A 19,240-nucleotide genomic window follows, 5' to 3' on the forward strand; every position below is an offset into this window, starting at 1 on the left:
CTCCATGTCTCCTCTAAACTGCTGAAAGATTAGAAAGATATTGAAATCTCAAGTTAGAATTATTTTTTAACATATGTCTTGGTGGATTTTTGTTATTTTAAAGCCTAAATGTGCTTTTATTTTATGCAACAATTAAAATGCATTTTAAATGACTTTATCTTTAGACCTTCACCTTATTCAGCCACTGAATGCCTTAATTTATATTTGTATAACAATACTGTCTATCATGGTATCGTACGATTTTACATCTCAGTATTTTTATTCCATTAGTTCATTAAATGACAATATTTCTCCAGATTTAAATTCTCCTCAAACTCAATTCAATCAAATTATATTACACAAACATGTTGAATTCCAAAGCCTCAAAACTAAATGCCCTGGAGTTTATATTTTAAAGTTTAAACTTCACTTAAAGATATATAATTTATAGTCATGTTATTTAATAAAAAAAAAATATTTCAATGGTAAATTTTCTCAAAATTATTTTCTATTGTTTTAATATTTTTTTTAAATGAAATGTAGAGTTCCACTTCCAACAAATAATCTATGATGAGTTTTATAAGCAGGACTTAAATATGTAAAATCATAAACAGTAATAAAATAGTGTAATGAATAGAGTATGAATAAAGAATGTCATTACTGTGGCATAACCATGTGAAATATTAAACATATGTAACAGACTGTTAACAACCACAAGATACATGGGTGAAGAGATAAAAGGATGGAAAACGGCACAGACGATGGTGAAAGAAGGTCATTTGAGGACAACAAAGTATCATGACCAGAGTTATTTGAACAGTGGAGATCATTGGCAAATCAAAACACAAAAGTCTTCACAAACTGCTGAGGAAATGAGCTCATGTGCGACACGTATGAATAAAAGCTGCAGGTTCAGCGATGTCATCCCCGTCGCCGCACGCACACACACACACACACACGCACGCACGCACGCACAGACACACACTGCTTCAGAGATGAAGTGTAAAGACACACTGATGCGGAATAAACAGGGACGGGACTTACCACTAGGGCATTGTTTAGAAGGTGAGTGGGGTAATACTTTAGTGGCGAGAGGGTGTAAAGAGCAGGAGGAGCAGGGGTCAGCGTCCAGGCGGGCAGGGGGGGCAAGAGGGAAGCAATCGGTTAACATGGCGGCCAACATCAGCAGCTGCACAAACTCTTACAAACACTTTAGGCAGGAAAGGCTTCAAGACCAGGAGAAAGACGGGCTGAGAAAGCTAAATCCTCATTGACCGGAGAACCAGTCATTTAGTTGTGTGCTAGAATCGCCTTCGAAAAACGCACAAATTAAAGTCACAACATTTCATATATATATATATATATATATATATATATATATATATATATATATATATATATATATATATATATATATATGATAACACATGTGTAGAAATATAATAAAGCCACGATCAATACTTTAGTGAGAATTATTTATCACCATATATCTACAATAATGACACAAATAATAATCACAATCAATAACATTTGGGAACAGACTCATCCGTCTGCATATCCGTGACGTCCTGTCAATCATCAGTCAGTCAAAATCATTTCAGTTTTCCATGCGATGGCAATATAAATATGTGGTGAGGGCGAGCGGCTGACCAGCATTAGTGAGTTTATTAGTCGCAGCTCCTGCGTAGGAATGAAGTAAAAAACTAAATATTACATTTGAAATTTGAGCCGTTTATGAGCCTTTTCTCGGGCAATGCCACAAACGCGGTGAAAAATAATGACAACTATGACTGGGGAAGACATCAAATATTTTCCAAGTTCATAAAATATTTTATAAACATTTCAGATGAGGGGAAAATGTAATGTCTACAGCTACAAAGTGAGCAAATAACAGTCAAGATTTCAATAAATCATGCTTATTTATGAGACATGATCTTTTACAAACACGTAAGGATAAACAGCTTTTAAATCAATCCGCATTGATATAGTAAGTGTGACAAGAAAATTATAATAATATTTTGTCAACATTGTTCACAGTACTGCGTCACAACAAAAAAGTAATTCACGTTCATTTGCATAATTTTGTCAGTTCTAACCTACACCTACCAATTCATCCGTATGTTTTGCTGGTTTGTTTTGATTTTAAAAAAAGGAGGCAAAGACAATCTGGTCATTGGCGATAGCAACTCAATGACAGCGAACTAGTGCGTCTCTCCTGAACTACTGGCCCAGAAGCGGGAGGTTGTCGTGCATTGACATGCCTTCAGACTGCTGCTCCACAGCAGCCGCAGCAGCAGCCTGGCTGCATGACGCAGCACACGTCACCCAGCCACATTCCTGTTAAACATTCATCCTCTGTTTACAAGTGTCACAGCCGAAGTCTAATCCCCATTGACTTAATAATTAACAGCAATTAAATATAGCAAAGTCGGCACTCTGCGCCCAGCGTGTGTGTGTGTGTGTGTGTGTGTGTGTGTGTGGTGGGAGAAGAAGGTGCTGCAGAGGACTTCCACAGCAGAAATATCTGCCTAATCCTAATTTCTCCTGCTCCTTAATCCCTCAAATTAGTCCAAGTATCACTCAGCGGTTTGAGATGTTTCCTTCGGAAAAGCCAGACATCCTGAAGATGGGAGGCGTTTTCCAAAAACCACTGTAGGAACCAGGAATGAATTAGACGTCGAGCGGCCTGGCAGTCCACTGTCAGCCCCAGCCAGTGAGGGATAAACAAGTCTGCTTTATAAGAGTCGCAGGCTTCCAGCAGCTGGGGAGAGTGTGGGTCACGGCAACTGTGCTGGCTCATATTTACAAGAAAACACAGCGGATATGTGATGGAGCATGAAGGCGCAATACGACTGATCTGCACTCCAGTCACTGCCTTCCTGGGAAGGTGAGGAGAGCCAGCACGCAGAAGGAGGCAGACGTGTGGCGGGTCTGAACTCGGGACTGCCAGGTGTCATATTAAAATAAACAGGACGTGACATTTCTGCAGGAGATTTGCATGAGGCTCAGTCATGCGGGAGCAGCCTCACTCCTCCACACAAGTGGAAGCTGACCCGGATACAGGTGGGCTCAGGTGAATCACTCAACAATCCGGCCTTTAACTACCACTAGAAACAAACTCATCTTTTGGGCATAGTTTCTTTCATGCATCAGAGTTAAACATCAACTGAAAAGTTGGGGAGAAAGTCAGTGTGTGAACTGGAGCCGCGCGGTGCAAAAACATGTTCCACTTTCCTCGTGGATCATGTCTGACGTTTCATTTAGTAAAGAATGCGACAACAAAACAGCAAACGTGTCTGATGGCGCAGATGTCGGTGTGGCTGAACTAGTGGTTGCACTAGAAAGCGGCTGTTACTGAACAAAGAAAGTGAGGGCTTCAACATGAGCTTGATAAAATGTGCATCGAGTTCTCAGTATTAAGCAGTAACTTACAGTGAAAGTGCGTCGGCTTGCGATAAACTCTTAAATACAGCCAGAGCTGAAGTTCGACTTCGAGATGCTAACTTACTGAAAAATAACAGTGAAATCAAATGAACATTCTGGGAAGTTTCACTGAAAATTTTAAGATTTATCTTAAACTACAGGAGCAAATTTACGTGGCCTTTGAAATTATAGAAAATAATTTAAAGCATTTTAAAAAATTCTAATGCAGTTAAAATCTTAACTAAATTTGTTAAAAACGAACCACGGCTATTTTTCAAACTGTAGTCCGTCGTCACAAAAAAGGAGGGAAAACTCAACCTTTTTTTGTTTTTTTGTTTTTTTTTAGAAAAACGATAAGAAAGAGTAAAAATCAAAGATGGATTCATAAGAAATATAGAAGTATTTGTAAAACTGCTGCGGCTTCAGGCGGTAAAACGGTGATGCGTTCAATTGCAATACGAAATTGTTTAACAGCCAGCAGTATCAAAGGAGAAGCGCGATATGAGTGCGCGCGCACAGATACTGTACAACACACAAACACACACACACGCACACACTCCCGCTCTCGAGCAGCGGACAAACATTAACGGCAGCGATATCAAAAGTGCAGTCCACTCTCTCTCTCCGTCCTCCTCTCCCTCTCCCTCCTCCTCCTCCTCTTCCTCCCCCACCCTCCCTCTCTCCTCTCTTTTAAAAAAAATATGAAATACAGTTCAGAAGAAGCGCCATTTTCTCCTCCAAAGCCATGTGAGGAGGGGAAAAAAGTTTTGGACGCGGAGAGTTTCCGAGCGCGTCAGAAGCAGCAGAGAGACGCGGGACAAGTGACGGCGCGACGACGGTCCGCGCCGCGAAGTTACCTGTGTGAGGCAGTAGGGCGAGTACATGGTGCTGGCGGTCAAACCGGAGACGCGGAGTCAGAGTTGGAGAGCAGCTCGGCGCGGTGCTGCATTGCAATCTCTCGCCGTCCTCTTCCTCTCACTCCATGCTGCAGTTTACAGTAACCCCGCCTTGAAAGTGAAAGCTTCACAAAAGTGGAAAAAAAAAACTTTGCCTCCCTCTCTTTCTCCTCCTCCTGCAGCTCTGACTCAAACTCCTGCAAGGTGGACATGCCTGCGCAGACTTGGCGCATCCCGCCGCCGCCAACTTCATGCACGTGTTCATCAGGAGGACCGACGTCAACCGGAGCAAACAAACGAAGTGACCAGCGCGTCACGTGACTTTGACTACCTTTATGAGTCGCGTTATTTGGTTGAATCTGTGTGACTGTTATACGTCTCTCTCCTGATGTTGTTGGGGAGCACCATGACTCATCTTAGAGTCGTTTGATGCGTCTCAAAAGTCGAGTTTTTCAGCGAGTTTGACGTTCGTTTTAGCGAGTTAGAATTGTTGACTCCTGATGTGTGAGTCCATGTTGGACCCAGGGCACTGAATGATTCATCATTGAGTACAGTTTTTAGTGAGTCACTCTTGTGTTTAGTGAGTCAGTAGAGTAAGGCTGTTCACTTTAGAGCAGACTCTGTCAAAGTGCGGCCCGGGGGCCACAAGCGGCCTTTGGCCTGTAGTTTCATGGCCCTCGGGACATCAGATTAAAACTATACAACTGATCATTTTTCTCACTCTTTTTAGTCCTGTTTCTTTTTCAACCATGACTAGTTCAACACTAAATATCACACGCTCCTGGGTTTTAGACTTAAATTTCTCTTTTCTTATTTCCTCATTTGCCATTTTGTGTTCCTCAAAAATACACTGAAATAAAATTTAAAATATATTCTCAAATTTTTATCTTTCTTAGATATTTGTCCATATATTTACGCTGATTTATATTCAAATAAAATGCATTTAAAATGAAATATTTCATAGCATAAGTACACTTTTTAATATCCGTACTTCCATTTTAGTTCCATTTTTTCCATCTTGTTTCTTTCTTCTGCCACGATGAGGAAACAACAGTCACACTGTGGCCCCCAGCAAATTTAGAGCATGCTCAAAGACTCAAAGAGAGTAGTGTGTAGTGATTCACTGCCGTGTTCCACGACTCTGATGTGATCAAGATTTATGACTCACTTTGGTGAGTCATTGGTATGTACTGCAGTTCCCAGCTTCATTTGTGGTCTGTCAGTGCTGTGTAGGAACTAGATGTTTTTGTTGTCAATTTATCGGTTTACTTTTGTGTTGTCTTTGGTTCTGTGTTGTTTGTAAACATGGACTCACAACAGTCTTGAGCTGATGGAGAGTTGCGGGAGGCAACCGGAGTCACTGGATATCTGATGCAATCTGCACGGACGTTTGCAGGGATTCCAAGGTAAAAAGCGTCTGAATGGACGCACGGTTGCAGGGCTGCTGCAAGCTGTTTATTTACTGAACCGATCCTGACCCGGTGCAGAAGCCACAACTGTACTTTAAAACCAGTGAAGTGAGGCCAAACCAAACAAGCGAAAAAGAGAAATCCAGCGAGCGCGGAGGAGAGACGTATAATCACAGGTTCTGCACAGGCTCAGATGGACCAAACTAGGAGGAAGCGGGACACGGACGTGTTTCTCCTCGCAGAAGTGATCCATACATCACGTTAGGAAAACATAAGGTCCTTGGCTGGCGTCCAGGCCACGGCGCGCAGGGAGCTCGCCGGGAGGAGTGAAGTCATTGTAAGGAGCCCGAGTTTTGGGCCTGACACCGGAGTCCCGCAGATTTATGAGGCTGGCCGCTTGTGCAGTAATACCACAAGCCTCTGCCGGCGAAACAAAGGGATCTGGGCTCCGTGTGGCCAATTACTGCGCACGGCCGACACCCGAGCCGGGGAGCGGCGGCCGTGCGGTCAGGACCACCTCCTGCCCTCCTCACCTCACGAGGAGGAGGCAGGGAACATGCCACACCGGCCACACCTTCTCTGTGGCTGGGTCGAGGGGGTAGCAGCCAGAGCGGAGAGGTCCGGACACCCAGACCACAAGGAGACCCAAATACACGCAAAGCTACTGACAAGAAACTGAAACTGAGCCATCTTGTTTCACTGCCTATATCTGCCTAAAAAAGGGGGAGGAGCCAATTGAAATGAAAAGTCAAATGTTTTTAAAAAATTAAATGCCATGAGCAAAATGTGGTTGTTAGCACGCTAGCCCTGTATAGAGGTTGACATTTAAAGTCCTGCTGATTTGAATTTAATCTGATATGCATTTTTGAATGTTGCAACTCATCATTTATATTTTTATAGGCTTAAAACATACCATTTTCCAACCAAACTCTGGATGTTTGCATAACTAACCACTAGCATAACAGCATTTTTCTCATTATATTTATACACTAGATTTAAAATGTTTTCCTCAATAAATCGATACATGGAGGATATTCACTGGTTGATATTTAGGTATTTTGTTCTTTATCTGCATTTATTTACATTTCTATTATTTAGTTATGAGTAATAATTTAATAATACATTGTCACAGTTGTCTTAATTAATTTTTATTTTTTTTTACACCTGTTCTATAACTAATTCTATACTTGGTAAACAGAGTTGAGTCACACCAGAAAGTGTCAGTCGTGAGCCCCTTGCTCCTGCAACATAACAAACATGGAGACTTTCTTGAGTGACAGTGTCATTTTTCTGATTTTGGGGTGGGTCTCTGCTGGGCACCCAGAAACACACAGTGGTCGTGCGTCTCCATGGCGCCTCTCGCCCTGTGTGGCTGGGATTGAGGGGAGTGAAATCAATAAAAATGTGCTGAGTAATCATGCTCCGTCCCCAGCCGTTGAACAAGAGCAGAAGGTCACGGCAAGCGCTGAGAAATCCCCGGTTCTTCATAGAGTCGCCTTGCATGCAACACATGCACCAACACCGGCTGCTTCAATGAGCCACACATTTAGTGGTCTGCGTGAGTAAATCTCTCATTAAGCAACACATGGTGAAGCCATATGCTACGGTTGGTGGGTCGGCCGCCGCTCGGCGTTTTCACACGCTCGGAATATAAATACCTTTCTATATATTTACCACCGCAGCCCTCGCGCGCTGACAACCCATCCCTGGTGTCGCGCAGCGGATCTCTGCGGAACAGGTTGATCAAGAACGACAGTAACCACAAGTTTCCTTGAACACACAGAGTCAGGCCTTAACCTGGAATAACATCCCAGCTGTGCCTCTCGGTCGAGGATGCCAGCGCTGACAAGATCCGTCAGGGTGAATTGTGCCAGACCAGGACCTCAGTCGAATCAGGTCCTGGCTAGAAAACAGCTCTCGCATGTCGAGTTTGCAGTTTTCCGTCATCTCTCCAGTGAGTCCTGGCTCTGTCCCAGGGTCTCCTCCCAGCCACCTCACCAGGGAGGTCCAATACTGACCTCTGCTAGTCTGAGTCTCTCCTGAACGGCGGAGCTTCTCACCCGACCTCCAGGAGAAATTCCATTGACAACTCGCTGGAGAGGTTGAACGATCTGACCTCAAACTTGTTACTATAAATCGAGATGGTCCGCCTTCATCCAAGCTCACCATGTGACCCAACTACATAGACTATTTAGAGCCCTCGACTAACTCCTGTTTTCGGTTTGTGGGAGGAATCCAGAGTGCTCGCAGGATATATAATTATTAAAACAGACGCCATGTTTGTTGTTCTGCAGGAGCCCGCAGCAGGTGCTCGCCACTGACCCCTGCAGGTGGGCTTCCTCCACCACACAAGTGAAGCAACCTTTGGCTCTCACTCTGGCAGGACCTGGAGGTGGACTCCCTCCTGGATGTTCTTGAACTCGCTGCCCCAGGAACCTGATCCCAGCGCACCGAGGCTCCGCCCTCCTCCTCTGTAGCAGCCATGCTACTCAATTACAGCCATAATACTCCATTTCTGTAGCCGGGACACACGATACACCGCACCAACCCAGATTCTCTGTGAGACCCGGCGCAACTTCTGCAAACAAAAGAGCCTAAAAAGACGTCCCATTCCCTGCTAGACCTTCAGGCCTGTCGCCCCCCTCTGTTTCTATGAACCTCACTACAGTCAGTAGAAACAACAGTCCCACCGGCCTCACTTTTCCTGAAAACTCCGACACATTACCATCATATTTGTGATGCCCTGAAGGCAAAAGGAGCGTTCTGTTGCATGGAGGAAATAATGACGGTAATGGTTTGCAGCTGAGCAGAGGCAGCCGTGAATGACATTATGATTGTGGGCGCAATTACCACCAGCAAGAAAACACGCTGTCAGTCACAGTAATGAGGAGTGGCTCGCCCAACATGTACGACAACAAACATGGGAATAATAACGGCAACAACAAAGATAAAAATGGAACCCACAAACAACAAGCCGCTTCATGAAGACGGAGGTTCCGTTTCAAAGATCTCCCAGCAGCAGCAGCAGCAGCAGCAGCAGCAGCAGCAGCAGCAGTGGTGGACCTTGGGGAAACCACACTGCTAAAACACCGTCTGACCGTCTACGTCCCAGTCCTTGGACACCTCCGCCACCTCTTCTAGGGGAATCCCTGAGTGTTCTGAGGTCTGTCCCCCCAATGGGTCAGACCCGGGTCTCCCGCTGGTCTCTCAGAATCCTTGGGGGGCGGAGGGTTGGACTACTGACAAGACGACCAATCAGGCTTTTGGCTAGGAGGGTGTCTGGGCCGATGTTTGTTTTAAAAAAAAAGTTATTTTTGTACATATAGATGTTTACAGTTTGTTTTTTTACAAAGGAAGTAGTTAAGTCAGTCATTGACACATCGTGTCTGGAGGGGAATGGGCTGGGGCTGTGGCTAGCTAAAACCCTGCGTCCAGTTCACTTAGTTTACTGGTGGTCTCCAAGATACCAGAGCTGGTCTCAGATTTAGAGGAACTGATCCTCATCCCAGCCTCTTGACCTTCAAAGCCTGGCGCCTGGACCCTGCGACTGGAGGCGAGTCCCACCCATTGACAGTAAAGATTATTTTTTAGACCTTAAGAATGAAGGGAAGGACTAAGGCCTCATTCAGTCGTATCGGTTTTCAACGTATATGTGTCTCAGAACCACGTCCACTGACTTGTTTTCTCTTCGTAATGCAGATAGATTGGTGGCTGTGAGTGTAATCCATGTGAACTTACTCTGTAGGAGTCTGACACTACGAAGCATTCAGGCATCCCCGGGCCCCTGGAAGGATCCTCATTCAGCAAGAAGGTTTCAGCCGCCTGCAGAAGGAAAACAGTCGTCAGTCCAGGCAAATGATGCAGTTCATGTGAGACGGCAGTGGGAGTGTCGAGACACTTGCTTTTGAGTGGAGGGCCACTGAAGAATGACCCTGAGGGCCACAGCGAGTGGGTCACTCACACACCTGAAGGTGGCTCTTTCCTGTCAAAAGCATGTCGACTCCTAAACGTTACATTCCCATCATGAAGGACTAAGTTCTGGCAATTTCTGACTCCTCCAAGTATCAACTGATCTCAACGAAAACGGGACACAAAGTCTGCAGCGGCTCACGCGGTTCAGCCGCCCGCACGGCGCACAGGCCCCAGGCCCTGCCAATCACCGCCACTTGAACGGGGAGTGAAACGTCGAAATGTTTCCTCTCACTGGTGTTTCACCTGCATGGTGACTTCTCTGTGGTCTGAGTCAGCGCTCGCTCCCGCCGCCCGCCCGCCCGCCCGCCCGCGCTCATTAAGTGTCTCTGTTCAGCGGCTCATTGGTATTCACCGGTGCAGACTGGGAGCTCTGAATGAGCATTGGTTGCTGTTCCGCTGGTAAATCAGGCGGCCGGGCCAGACGACATGGACCGAGGGGGGGGAACCACAGACTGAAGATCTAGATCACAGATAGGAGTTCTGCCTTGTTAGCTCGCCCGGGGCTCGTGCTTTTCATGACCAGCTGGCAGAAATGAATTTCCAACCAACTGCCTCTGAGTGTTTGTTCGGAAGTCAGCTTCATGTGCGAGCGGCGAGATGGAGACCGAAGAAGCGGCGCACCTCAGGAGTCGGACCTGGGAGAGACCAGACCTCCATGAGCGTGCTGCGTCCCGTGTTGCAGGGCGACTCTCGGGTGTCATGCATGCAAGCGCACGGTGACAGAGGACTGCACTCCAACAAATGCATGCACAGACACATGAATAAACACACGGCACTATAATAAGTCCCAGACTCGGTCGAACCCAAGTGCAGCTGGAGTCACAGGCTATTCATATCCTCCAGAATGAGAGGTTACTGCTCGAGATTTTTTGCTTTTACTGTAACACGGGACGGACATCTGGGTGTGTGTCGGAGTGATCCACAGAGCAGTCACACGTCTCACTCGGAGCCAGTCCATCACTAGCTCAACAAAGGTAGAATTCAAGTGCGACTGAGCAAACAATGCTCTCGGCGTCCAAATCCCGACTTGTCATCCTTAATATGTGGGCGAGCACGGGAGGAAAACCATTGGAAACCATCCGTCCCACTAACTGAGGCCCTGTCAGGCACCCTGGGCTTGGGCTCAGCCTATAAACTGCCCGGTCCGAGGAAGGATGTATTTTACGGTGTTGATAATCACAGAGCAGCGCAGCACAGCAGTTCTAGATGCCTCCTTCTGATGGCTTCCAGTTGTAGAATGACTTTTGATGCAGTGGCTGAGGAGTGAATAAAACAGGGGCGGAAAACACGGAAATGTTTCTGGGAAAACGGGTCGTGTCGTGGTGCTTGCCATGTCCAGCATCACTTTGGGAGAGATCCAACAGTGTGCCTTCATCTGGAGAACCTGCACCTCACTAGCATCTCAAAGAGCATCTAATGGACTGCAACCTGATTAAGACATGTGCCAGAGGGTGCGGAAGCTTCTGGTACGAGGGAGTTGACTCGCTAGAACTATCAGGCAGACTTGGGACATTTAAATGCTCCTGATGAAGAAGCAGATGTTTGTCGTATGTTCGACATGAACAGGAGTTCTTCATGGGTTTCCCATGGCTGGACACCAGAGATGGGGGCTCGAGTCACACCTGTCTGTGACCTGAGTCGTGACTTGCACTTCCAAAAAATGACTTGTGAGCTTTTCGGCAACAGTGGGCAGGTTTTATAACACATGGCTTCCTCTTCACTTCCAACAGCGCCGCCTGTTTCATGGCTTTACTTTCATTCCATTCAGTCACATGACAAACATGGCTGTTCCATGATCATAGTGCATCATGGTTCGAATCCCGGTCCAGCTCACTGCCATGCTCTTCACCAGGCTATCTTCTCCTCTGGACTCCCTAGTGGCCTCAGTGAGGGTAACTTCCTGTGTTCACTCCATACCTCAGTGCCTCTCATCTCTGAGGCAGCGGGATACTTCTTCAGCACCTCCCCCTACACTCCTCATGCGGCTAACTCTTGTCTTGATAAGGGCAGTGAGATGTTTGGGCTCCTCAGAAAATCAGATTTCCCCTTGAGTTCAGTTGGAAAGGCACAACTCAAGGAGCAAAGGATCCACCTTGACACAAGTTGACTGACCACACTGGTGAAACTGTCCCTTGCATCCTTCACCATCAGATGAGGATGAAGTGATCTGCAGGCGGTCAGTCAGGGAACAAAGAGTCGCCGTCCTCCTCATCTTTCCATCTCCAACACCCAGAAAAGAGCCGGGGACTGTTTGATGCTACAATGTTTGATGTCATTCCCTGCAGCACTGGCCTCTTTCCCTCTTTGTCACTTTTCTAGAGCCTGCCATCATTCTGTGCTCGACGTATGCAGCATATGTCTGTTGCTATGGCCATATGGTCTGCTGGCCATGGATGCAAAGAGTTTACGATGAGGGATGAAGAGGGGAGGAAGTTTAAAGTTGCCCGGCTTGTCGTTCGTGTTGGAGGGAAGAGAGCCTGAACCTGTCTCACCGATCCTCATGTCTGCATCGCCACCCCAACATTCTGGGTCCAACAGTGAGTCTCCTCTCCATCCCTCGCTCTGACCGACTCATTTCTGAACTTCAGTATCTCCTAACTCTGACACCTGAGTCTCGCCCCTTTCACTCTGCTGCTGCTCTGGCGTCTCAGTCCTCTCCACCCTGCCTGCACTCTCTTCTTCGCCTGCTATCTTGATCTTCCTTAAACACTCCAAAACTTCTTTGTCAAATGATGATGATGAGATGATGAGTAACACGTTCATCCCCACAAAGGAGGACTTCCAAGCTCCAATCACACCTCTAACTTCCCGAGTTGTAAAGGGGGCACTCAAGTTGGCGGTCTTTCATGGCAAGAGATTAATCAGAGCGCACACGGCCCACCCCTCCCTTGTCTTCATTCTCGTGGTGTTACGTCGACGCGCACCAGCTCAGGGGTCTCCACGGTCTTGAAGGCTCAGCCCTCGCTGGAAGGCTGGTCTTCTCCCCGCCCCCTTCAGAATGGGTGAACTCAAGGGTTTGTGGAGCATCAGAGACTTCTCCAAACCGCCGCTCCCACTTCACTCTGCCTTAATTGTATCCTGGTTCTTCACCTGCTAACACGCTAACAAACCTGTGTCGATGTGGCAGGCACATCAAAGCGCGGGAGGCGAGGGGAGGGGAGGCGGGATGGAGGGGTGGGAGGGGGAACGTGTTTGTAGGAAAAAAAGGTGCGGGGGAATATGAAAGGAGGAAATTTACGTCGTGTGAGCCCGAGCCAGCGCCACCTCAGGGAGAGATGCTGGAAAAATGTGATATTTTACACCTGCGTCTGAGGATGTGAGGAAGAGGAGCGGAGGAAGAGGAGGGTAATTAGAGCGGCGTGTGTTTGCGAGGATTTTAGCATGTTTCCGGGGCTTGGGTTTTTTTAGCAGCTAATTTGGCAATCGATGCCAGGTTATTAAAAACCTGGTTACGGGAGCTAAAAAAAGTAAACAAATATGCAAATGCAGTTAAATAGCTGGAAAACTGGTTTAATGAATTTGGCCACTGGCTGTTGTTCCTCATCACAGACCCGGCGGGAGGAAACACATGTATTGTTGTCTTCAGTTCTCTATTACCTTCGTGGACGGGAAGATATTAACGGCTCCATAAGTGAGGACCAGTTTAATTGGTGTGATTTACGGGACTGAGTAAAGCAATTATCTTTTACTTAAATGATTGTGAAGTGAGTGGAGTTAATGAAGTTTGAGCTCATCCAACTGACTCAATGTGGAGTCCTTGATAGGTAGCAATTGTTCTGTGTGATAGCAGGGAGCGGAGGTAGGTGAGCTCGCGGGAGGGTGAGATAAAGGAGAGCAAGAGGAGAAACTCAGTATGAGAACAAAGGTGTCAGACAGAGAGACAGCCAGGGTGGAGCTGGCTGATAGTTTAGTTTGGAAAAGTGCCCCAGAACATCCTGCTAACACCAGGAAGATCACCGTGAATATGACCATGAGGACACCTCATTTGGGAGGAGGCCCTGGGTCAGACCCTGGACATGCTAGGTAGACTACGCCTCTCAGTTGGCCTGGGAACACCTCCCCACACACCTGGAGGGACTGGACCTGCTACCCAAAAGAGCGTGATCAGAACCAGGTGAAGGCAGTTGAAAGAATGAGGGACGAGTGGCAACCATCTGCCTTTGGCTGAACGTTTGCCTCAAAAGATATCAAAACAGCAGAGAAGCTCTCAGAAACATGCGTGAGGAGGCGTCAACCCTCCACCCAGTCAGTCCCACTGGTGACATGGTTTGACCCTTCTGAAGGGCTTGACCTCCCATTGACATGAGCCCTCAGTGTTGCCGTCCGTCTCTGATCCTGGTTGGTATCAAAACAAGTCTTTGGTTCACATGAGCCCACTCTTCTTCCTCAAAACACGTTGACAAATCCCTCATTAGTGGCTGATATTGCCACAAGATGGCGCTGGCGTTTGACCCACTAATGTGATGGAAACCAAATTCTATTGTATTGAAACCCAGTACTTCGTCTTTCTAATGATGAATTGGTTGATGCTGGTGACACTTTAACACAATGTTTGAATCATTATGAACTTGTTAATACCTCAAATAATTTATTTCAATATAGTATTTGCAGACAGCAAGGTGTCTGACCATGAACGCACCAGCAGTGTTACCAAAGCCGGATTCATTTTTCCAAGTCAGGCGTCATAACATCAACTTCTGTATATGCAGAAGGATGACATCACTGGCAGCAGCGGCCAAAAAGCCGCTCGCACGCCGGCGGGAAAACACTGGCAACACGCAAACCATCGCTGCCAGTCAAGTCGCCGTCCTCAAGCCTCAAGCTGAAGCCTCTGAGCAGATCTTCAGGATCAAGCCGACAACCAGAGCTACGAAAGTTTGGAGCACAAGTCTGAATCTGCTTAGGTTTGAAGTCGGAGCTCTGGAAGGAGTTAAGATCAGCAGATTAATCTTCTTACTCAAACTCACTTGAAATAGCAAAAATATCCACAACGTTCTAATTTCCCTCAGATCTGCTTCGTAATCCTGAACAGAACATGATGACTCGTGACTGACGGCATTAAAGATTTATGCTGAGCCATACCCAGCCAGCACCGTCCCACCGACAGCTACAGCAAGTGTTTAATCAAGACAGCGACGACTGCACAAGATGGAATCGCTTAGCTAATGGCTACGATATCTGTATAAATGTTAGCAAGAGCTAGCAAGGCTAGCTGCCAAACAACAGGTGAACAATGCAACGTTGTGCCAACATCTATCAAAACACACTTTAATTAGCATGCTAGCGCTGTTACCCTAACAGCAGCAGGTAGAAACATTCCGTCAGCAACACAGCATTCTCAACGCACAAAAGTAGACTGAATGGCAATGTAAAAAACAGCACTGTAGTGCTAGTGGTTACTTTCAAAAGTCGTTTTTTTGGTCCATTGATAATTGAGCTCTCGAAAGCGAGATCTGACTCAGAATGTCAAAAATTTAGACACACGTTCTTGATTAAATGAAAAAAACATTGTGAAAAGGAACAAAAGACCAGCGCATTTCGACCAACAATAAATCTCTCATCACTTCGTGGTAAAGTCAGCGCCCTCTTCATCAGCTGTTTTCGATTCGTCACACGCCATTAACTTGAGTTTTGAGAATTTGGTGTCACCCAAGGGCGAGTCTGCTCGACTGACGGCGAAATAACGGATTGCTTTTGAGTCCTGCTCACCCGAACCAGTCTGGTTCTGTCTAACTTTCTGCCAAAAATCAGACCAAGGAGCGCTGAAGTTTCTGTCGTCTCCCTGTGAGCTGTGACCAAGTACATTGTCAATATTGTCAATTTTCCCAGCAAGGTTTGTGGCAAAGTCTTCGACTCAACCGGGTTCAAACATCCACCACTTCTTCTTCTTCCGATGCACATTAATGACCCAAAACAACGCCACTCCACCAGATGTCACGGTCGACTTTTTAAAGGGGAAAATGAGGTGAGTTTCTTTTGAAAGAAGGGAAATAACAAGTGAAGCTAATCCCAGGCGAGGCCTGTCCTGAATTCCGAATTCTGTATCATTTTTCCTGAGGAGCCTGTTGGGCAGCTGCCATGTCAGCAAGGATGCTCGTAAACAAATAATTATTCATACTAATAATCTTCCATATTCATGTGCAAATAAGATCCCCTTCCTGCTATCTGAGCCGCTGCGAGCGTGTATGTGGGAGGTTCTTCTAACTGTTGCCTGACTCCACTCATATGGAGCCAAGAAACAAGCTGAGAAAAAGGAACCTCGTCCTCAATTAAAGCAAAAATCTCTTGCTTTCTACGCTGAGGAAAAGACGACAGAAACAGAAGAGAACAAAAAAACCCACTTCTAATCCAGAGGTTGTTCCGGTCTTGACCTCTGCGTGCACAAGCGCCTACTGAGGCGCTGCGTACACAGAGTGATATTCGATCACTTCTATCATTTAAGTGGCTATAAATAACTTGCGGATGAAGCGGCAGAAGGCGGTGGGCTTCAGGCGGTCAAGTGAGAAGGCTGGACACCGACTCAGCCAGCAGCTCCACCGTGCATGTTGGCTGCACTTCACCACATACATCCCGTTTTTCCACTAATTTCTCGACTAGTTCTTCTCAAAAGTGACAGTCCGAGTGTAGGTGGAGAGTCTTGGCTCCATCAAACTTCCTCTGGATATCATCATATATGATCAACGGCTGCGACTGTGAGAGCTGACTGGCCAAATGAGTAAATTATTGGTTTACATAGCACGTACCATTGTGGTGCAGGGAAGCGAGCCAGCCACTCTCAAAGAGCCATTTTCCACTCCGAAAAAGTTCGGCTTCCAAAAAAAAAAGTGAGAGGGAAGAGTGAAAAGAACGGTCCTCAACTTCAAGTCCGGCTGGTCACAAAAGAGAAAAAGGTGTGAGGAAAAGAAGACTTTCGATTATACGTCCATGAGAGCGCTTTCGATCGGCGCACTTTTTTCTCTGAGTGCCGCGACAGTCCGCCGGGGCGCCCCGCTGAGCGCAGCCGGGAGTCTCGCTCGGAGAGTCGGCTTGACAGCGCAGGAGCTCCCGCTGTAAGTATCTCCGCTATTGCCCTGAAGTTAACCGCTGATCCACAAGCGAAATCGCAGCGACGTTTCCTTGTGCATAGTGTTTTTGAGTCGTGAGGGGAAAAAAAAGGCAGAGTTTCTCTACGGTCGTTCCTCCACCTGTTCCCCGGAGAAGTTGCACGGGACGCTGGCGTTGGAGCACAACTCTCCCGGAGTTGGACAACTCCGAAGACGCTCGAACTAAAAGCGGCGCGGAATGTGCCACATTGAAGGGGCAGAGCGACTAAACTGCAAGATGGAAGCGGTCCGTCGGGGTGATCTGCCGCTGCGCTCCTGCAGCCGCGGCCGGAGAAGCGCCGCGCGGGGCTGCTGGTGAATTATTAATAACTCGAGCGGTTCGCAGTCTGTCGCGCTCAGTGCGGAACCAGGGCGGCAGCTGGGGGTTTAGAGGAATTAAATACCGGCTCAGAGTAAAGCATGGACGCAGGGGATTAGTCGCCCTCGCCGGCTCCAGAGCAGGGGCAGCCCGGGGCCGAGAGACAGGCAGGGCGGGCGGAGGGAGCGGAGGTGAAGCGGCGCAGGGGGAGGCAGCTTCGCGCTCCCTAAATACCAGCGTTTTTACCTTCCGTCCGAGCACACAGTCATCACTGATGACGCCCAAAGGTTTGACAGGGACGTGAAGTAGTAGTCGACAACATTTCTGTCCTCACCTTTGCTTTGATAGAGTCGCCAGTTTATCTACAGACATCTGCATGTATGAGTGATTTTTATTGTTTCTGCTTATCTCCTCCTCAGATCCTCACCAGGTGACACGTTTTACTTTCTCAAATTATCCGTTGTTTTTTTTTTTTTTTGCTTTGTTTAATTCCCCCACCTCCCGCAGCTCGTCAGGCATAATGATATTTTAATGTCGGGATCTTCACCGAAGTATCCGGAACTGAAGACAAACGGCAGTTCACTGCAGGCGAGGACGGGCCTGCCGAATCTCCTCCATCAATCTGTCACCTTGCATTCATCGCTCGACTTTATTACCATCATAACCGTCTCCCGCCCGCGGGCCACGAGCCTCTCCATGAAAAGTCAATAGTTTTTGTCAAATGTCGTTTAGTCGGATGGAGCCGTGTTGACCTAATCGCGGAGCCGTTGTTTTAGGGGCCACGGATGTTGGGGAAAGCAGGTGCGGGACATCTGACGGGCTAGAGACAATATTGGTTCTCGCCCGGTGTCAAACTTGACTCCAGAACTCTGACGACTCCTCATGAATAAATCACCATTTTGTGCAAAACGTGACCAAGTCTGGCACGAAATGGAGCCCACCGCGAGCAGCTTTATCCGCTGGTTTAACTTCGCAAACAGACCAAACTTATCACCTGCCACAGTTATTCAAATTCTTTGGACGACCTTGTCCAACCGTTTCATTCTTACGGTTCCATCATGAACGTGTTTTCATGCATCAACCTATATTTCATTTCATACCAATAAAAACACATTTCATATCGATATTAAATGAAGATGTAACTACTTAATTATTTTCAACCCTTTATATATATATATATATATATATATATATATATATATATATAGGCTCCTTTAATTTGCCGTCTATACATGTTATTTTGTTATTATGACTTGTTATGAGGTAAGATTATAAATTATTATTTTAAACGAAATTTTAATTTGAAATTCGTAATAAACTAAAATATGGCACGTGCAAAACAAAAAACATGTGTGCGTGCATATGATACAAATAATATTTACTGGGCTACACTGTATTCATATAAATAATACAGAACAGTGCAGCAATAATACATAACATTTGATACAAACATTAGGATCTTGCGTAATGCAATATTTATGCAATCGTGTTCAGTATTGTGACACACACACACACACGGCCTGTTGAGGCCTCAGCTCACACAGCTGTGTTCCACATATTAATATGAGCAATAAAATAAACATTATTACCGCGAAAGTAAACAACTATAGGTCACAGTCGCCATATGACGCAGCAGAAGCCATAAACGAATGTTATTTTTTTAATCTTAAATCCTGCTAAAGAGAGGATTTCACATTTTCATGAGACGATTCGTTCGATATGTTTATGTATTTACGAGTTAAACGGCCTTTACCTGCGAGAAAAGCGCCTGTATTATTTTCATAATAGCGCAGAAGTGTTAAAGTCCCGTTCGTGGAGGGGGAAATGAAGTTTCTCTGACAGTGGCAGGTTCTCGGTTGCACGGAGGACCGTGCGTGTGGAGGACGTCTGACTTTGGCTGGAAGTTGTGGAACAATTCTCTTGCCTCCAAGTTTGGTTTGAATCAAAACCCGCTCTTCAGAACCCTTCACCGCGTCAGCAAACGAAGTCGGGACCAATGTTGGAGGGAAAGGTTCCATTAGTCAGCGAGCAGAAATGAATAAATCCATCTCTCCCCTCAAACTGCCAATTAATAAATGACCATTGCTCAATAGCAATAATTATTTCACGCTTTCAAAGCGCTGCTCCGTCATTTTCATGAACATAAATTATGGTTTCTTG

The 19,240-nt window shown here is 46.4% G+C and overlaps 1 protein-coding gene across 6 annotated transcripts in view; it reads right to left on the minus strand.

Moving 5' to 3' along the window:
* nfixb (nuclear factor I/Xb) overlaps positions 1-17,263 on the minus strand; it is a 124,477-nt gene extending 107,214 nt beyond the window's left edge. Inside the window, exons 1-3 of one of the 6 annotated variants that reach the window (XM_053850793.1) lie at positions 16,423-17,263; positions 9,446-9,529; positions 1,024-1,059 (exon numbers count right to left, since the gene is read on the minus strand). In XM_053850793.1, the coding sequence (XP_053706768.1) occupies positions 1,024-1,059; positions 9,446-9,529; positions 16,423-16,425 (123 nt within the window). In that variant the 5' untranslated portion in view covers positions 16,426-17,263. Of the gene's footprint in view, positions 1-1,023; positions 1,060-4,259; positions 9,381-9,445; positions 9,530-16,422 lie in introns of those variants that run through there. The other 5 variants (XM_053850795.1, XM_053850798.1, XM_053850810.1 and 2 more) reach the window with 5 other exon arrangements.
* Positions 17,264-19,240: the final 1,977 nt, after the last annotated feature.

The sequence above is a fragment of the Synchiropus splendidus genome, chromosome 19 (genome assembly GCF_027744825.2).
Source record: "Synchiropus splendidus isolate RoL2022-P1 chromosome 19, RoL_Sspl_1.0, whole genome shotgun sequence".
Classification (NCBI taxonomy): domain Eukaryota; kingdom Metazoa; phylum Chordata; class Actinopteri; order Syngnathiformes; family Callionymidae; genus Synchiropus; species Synchiropus splendidus.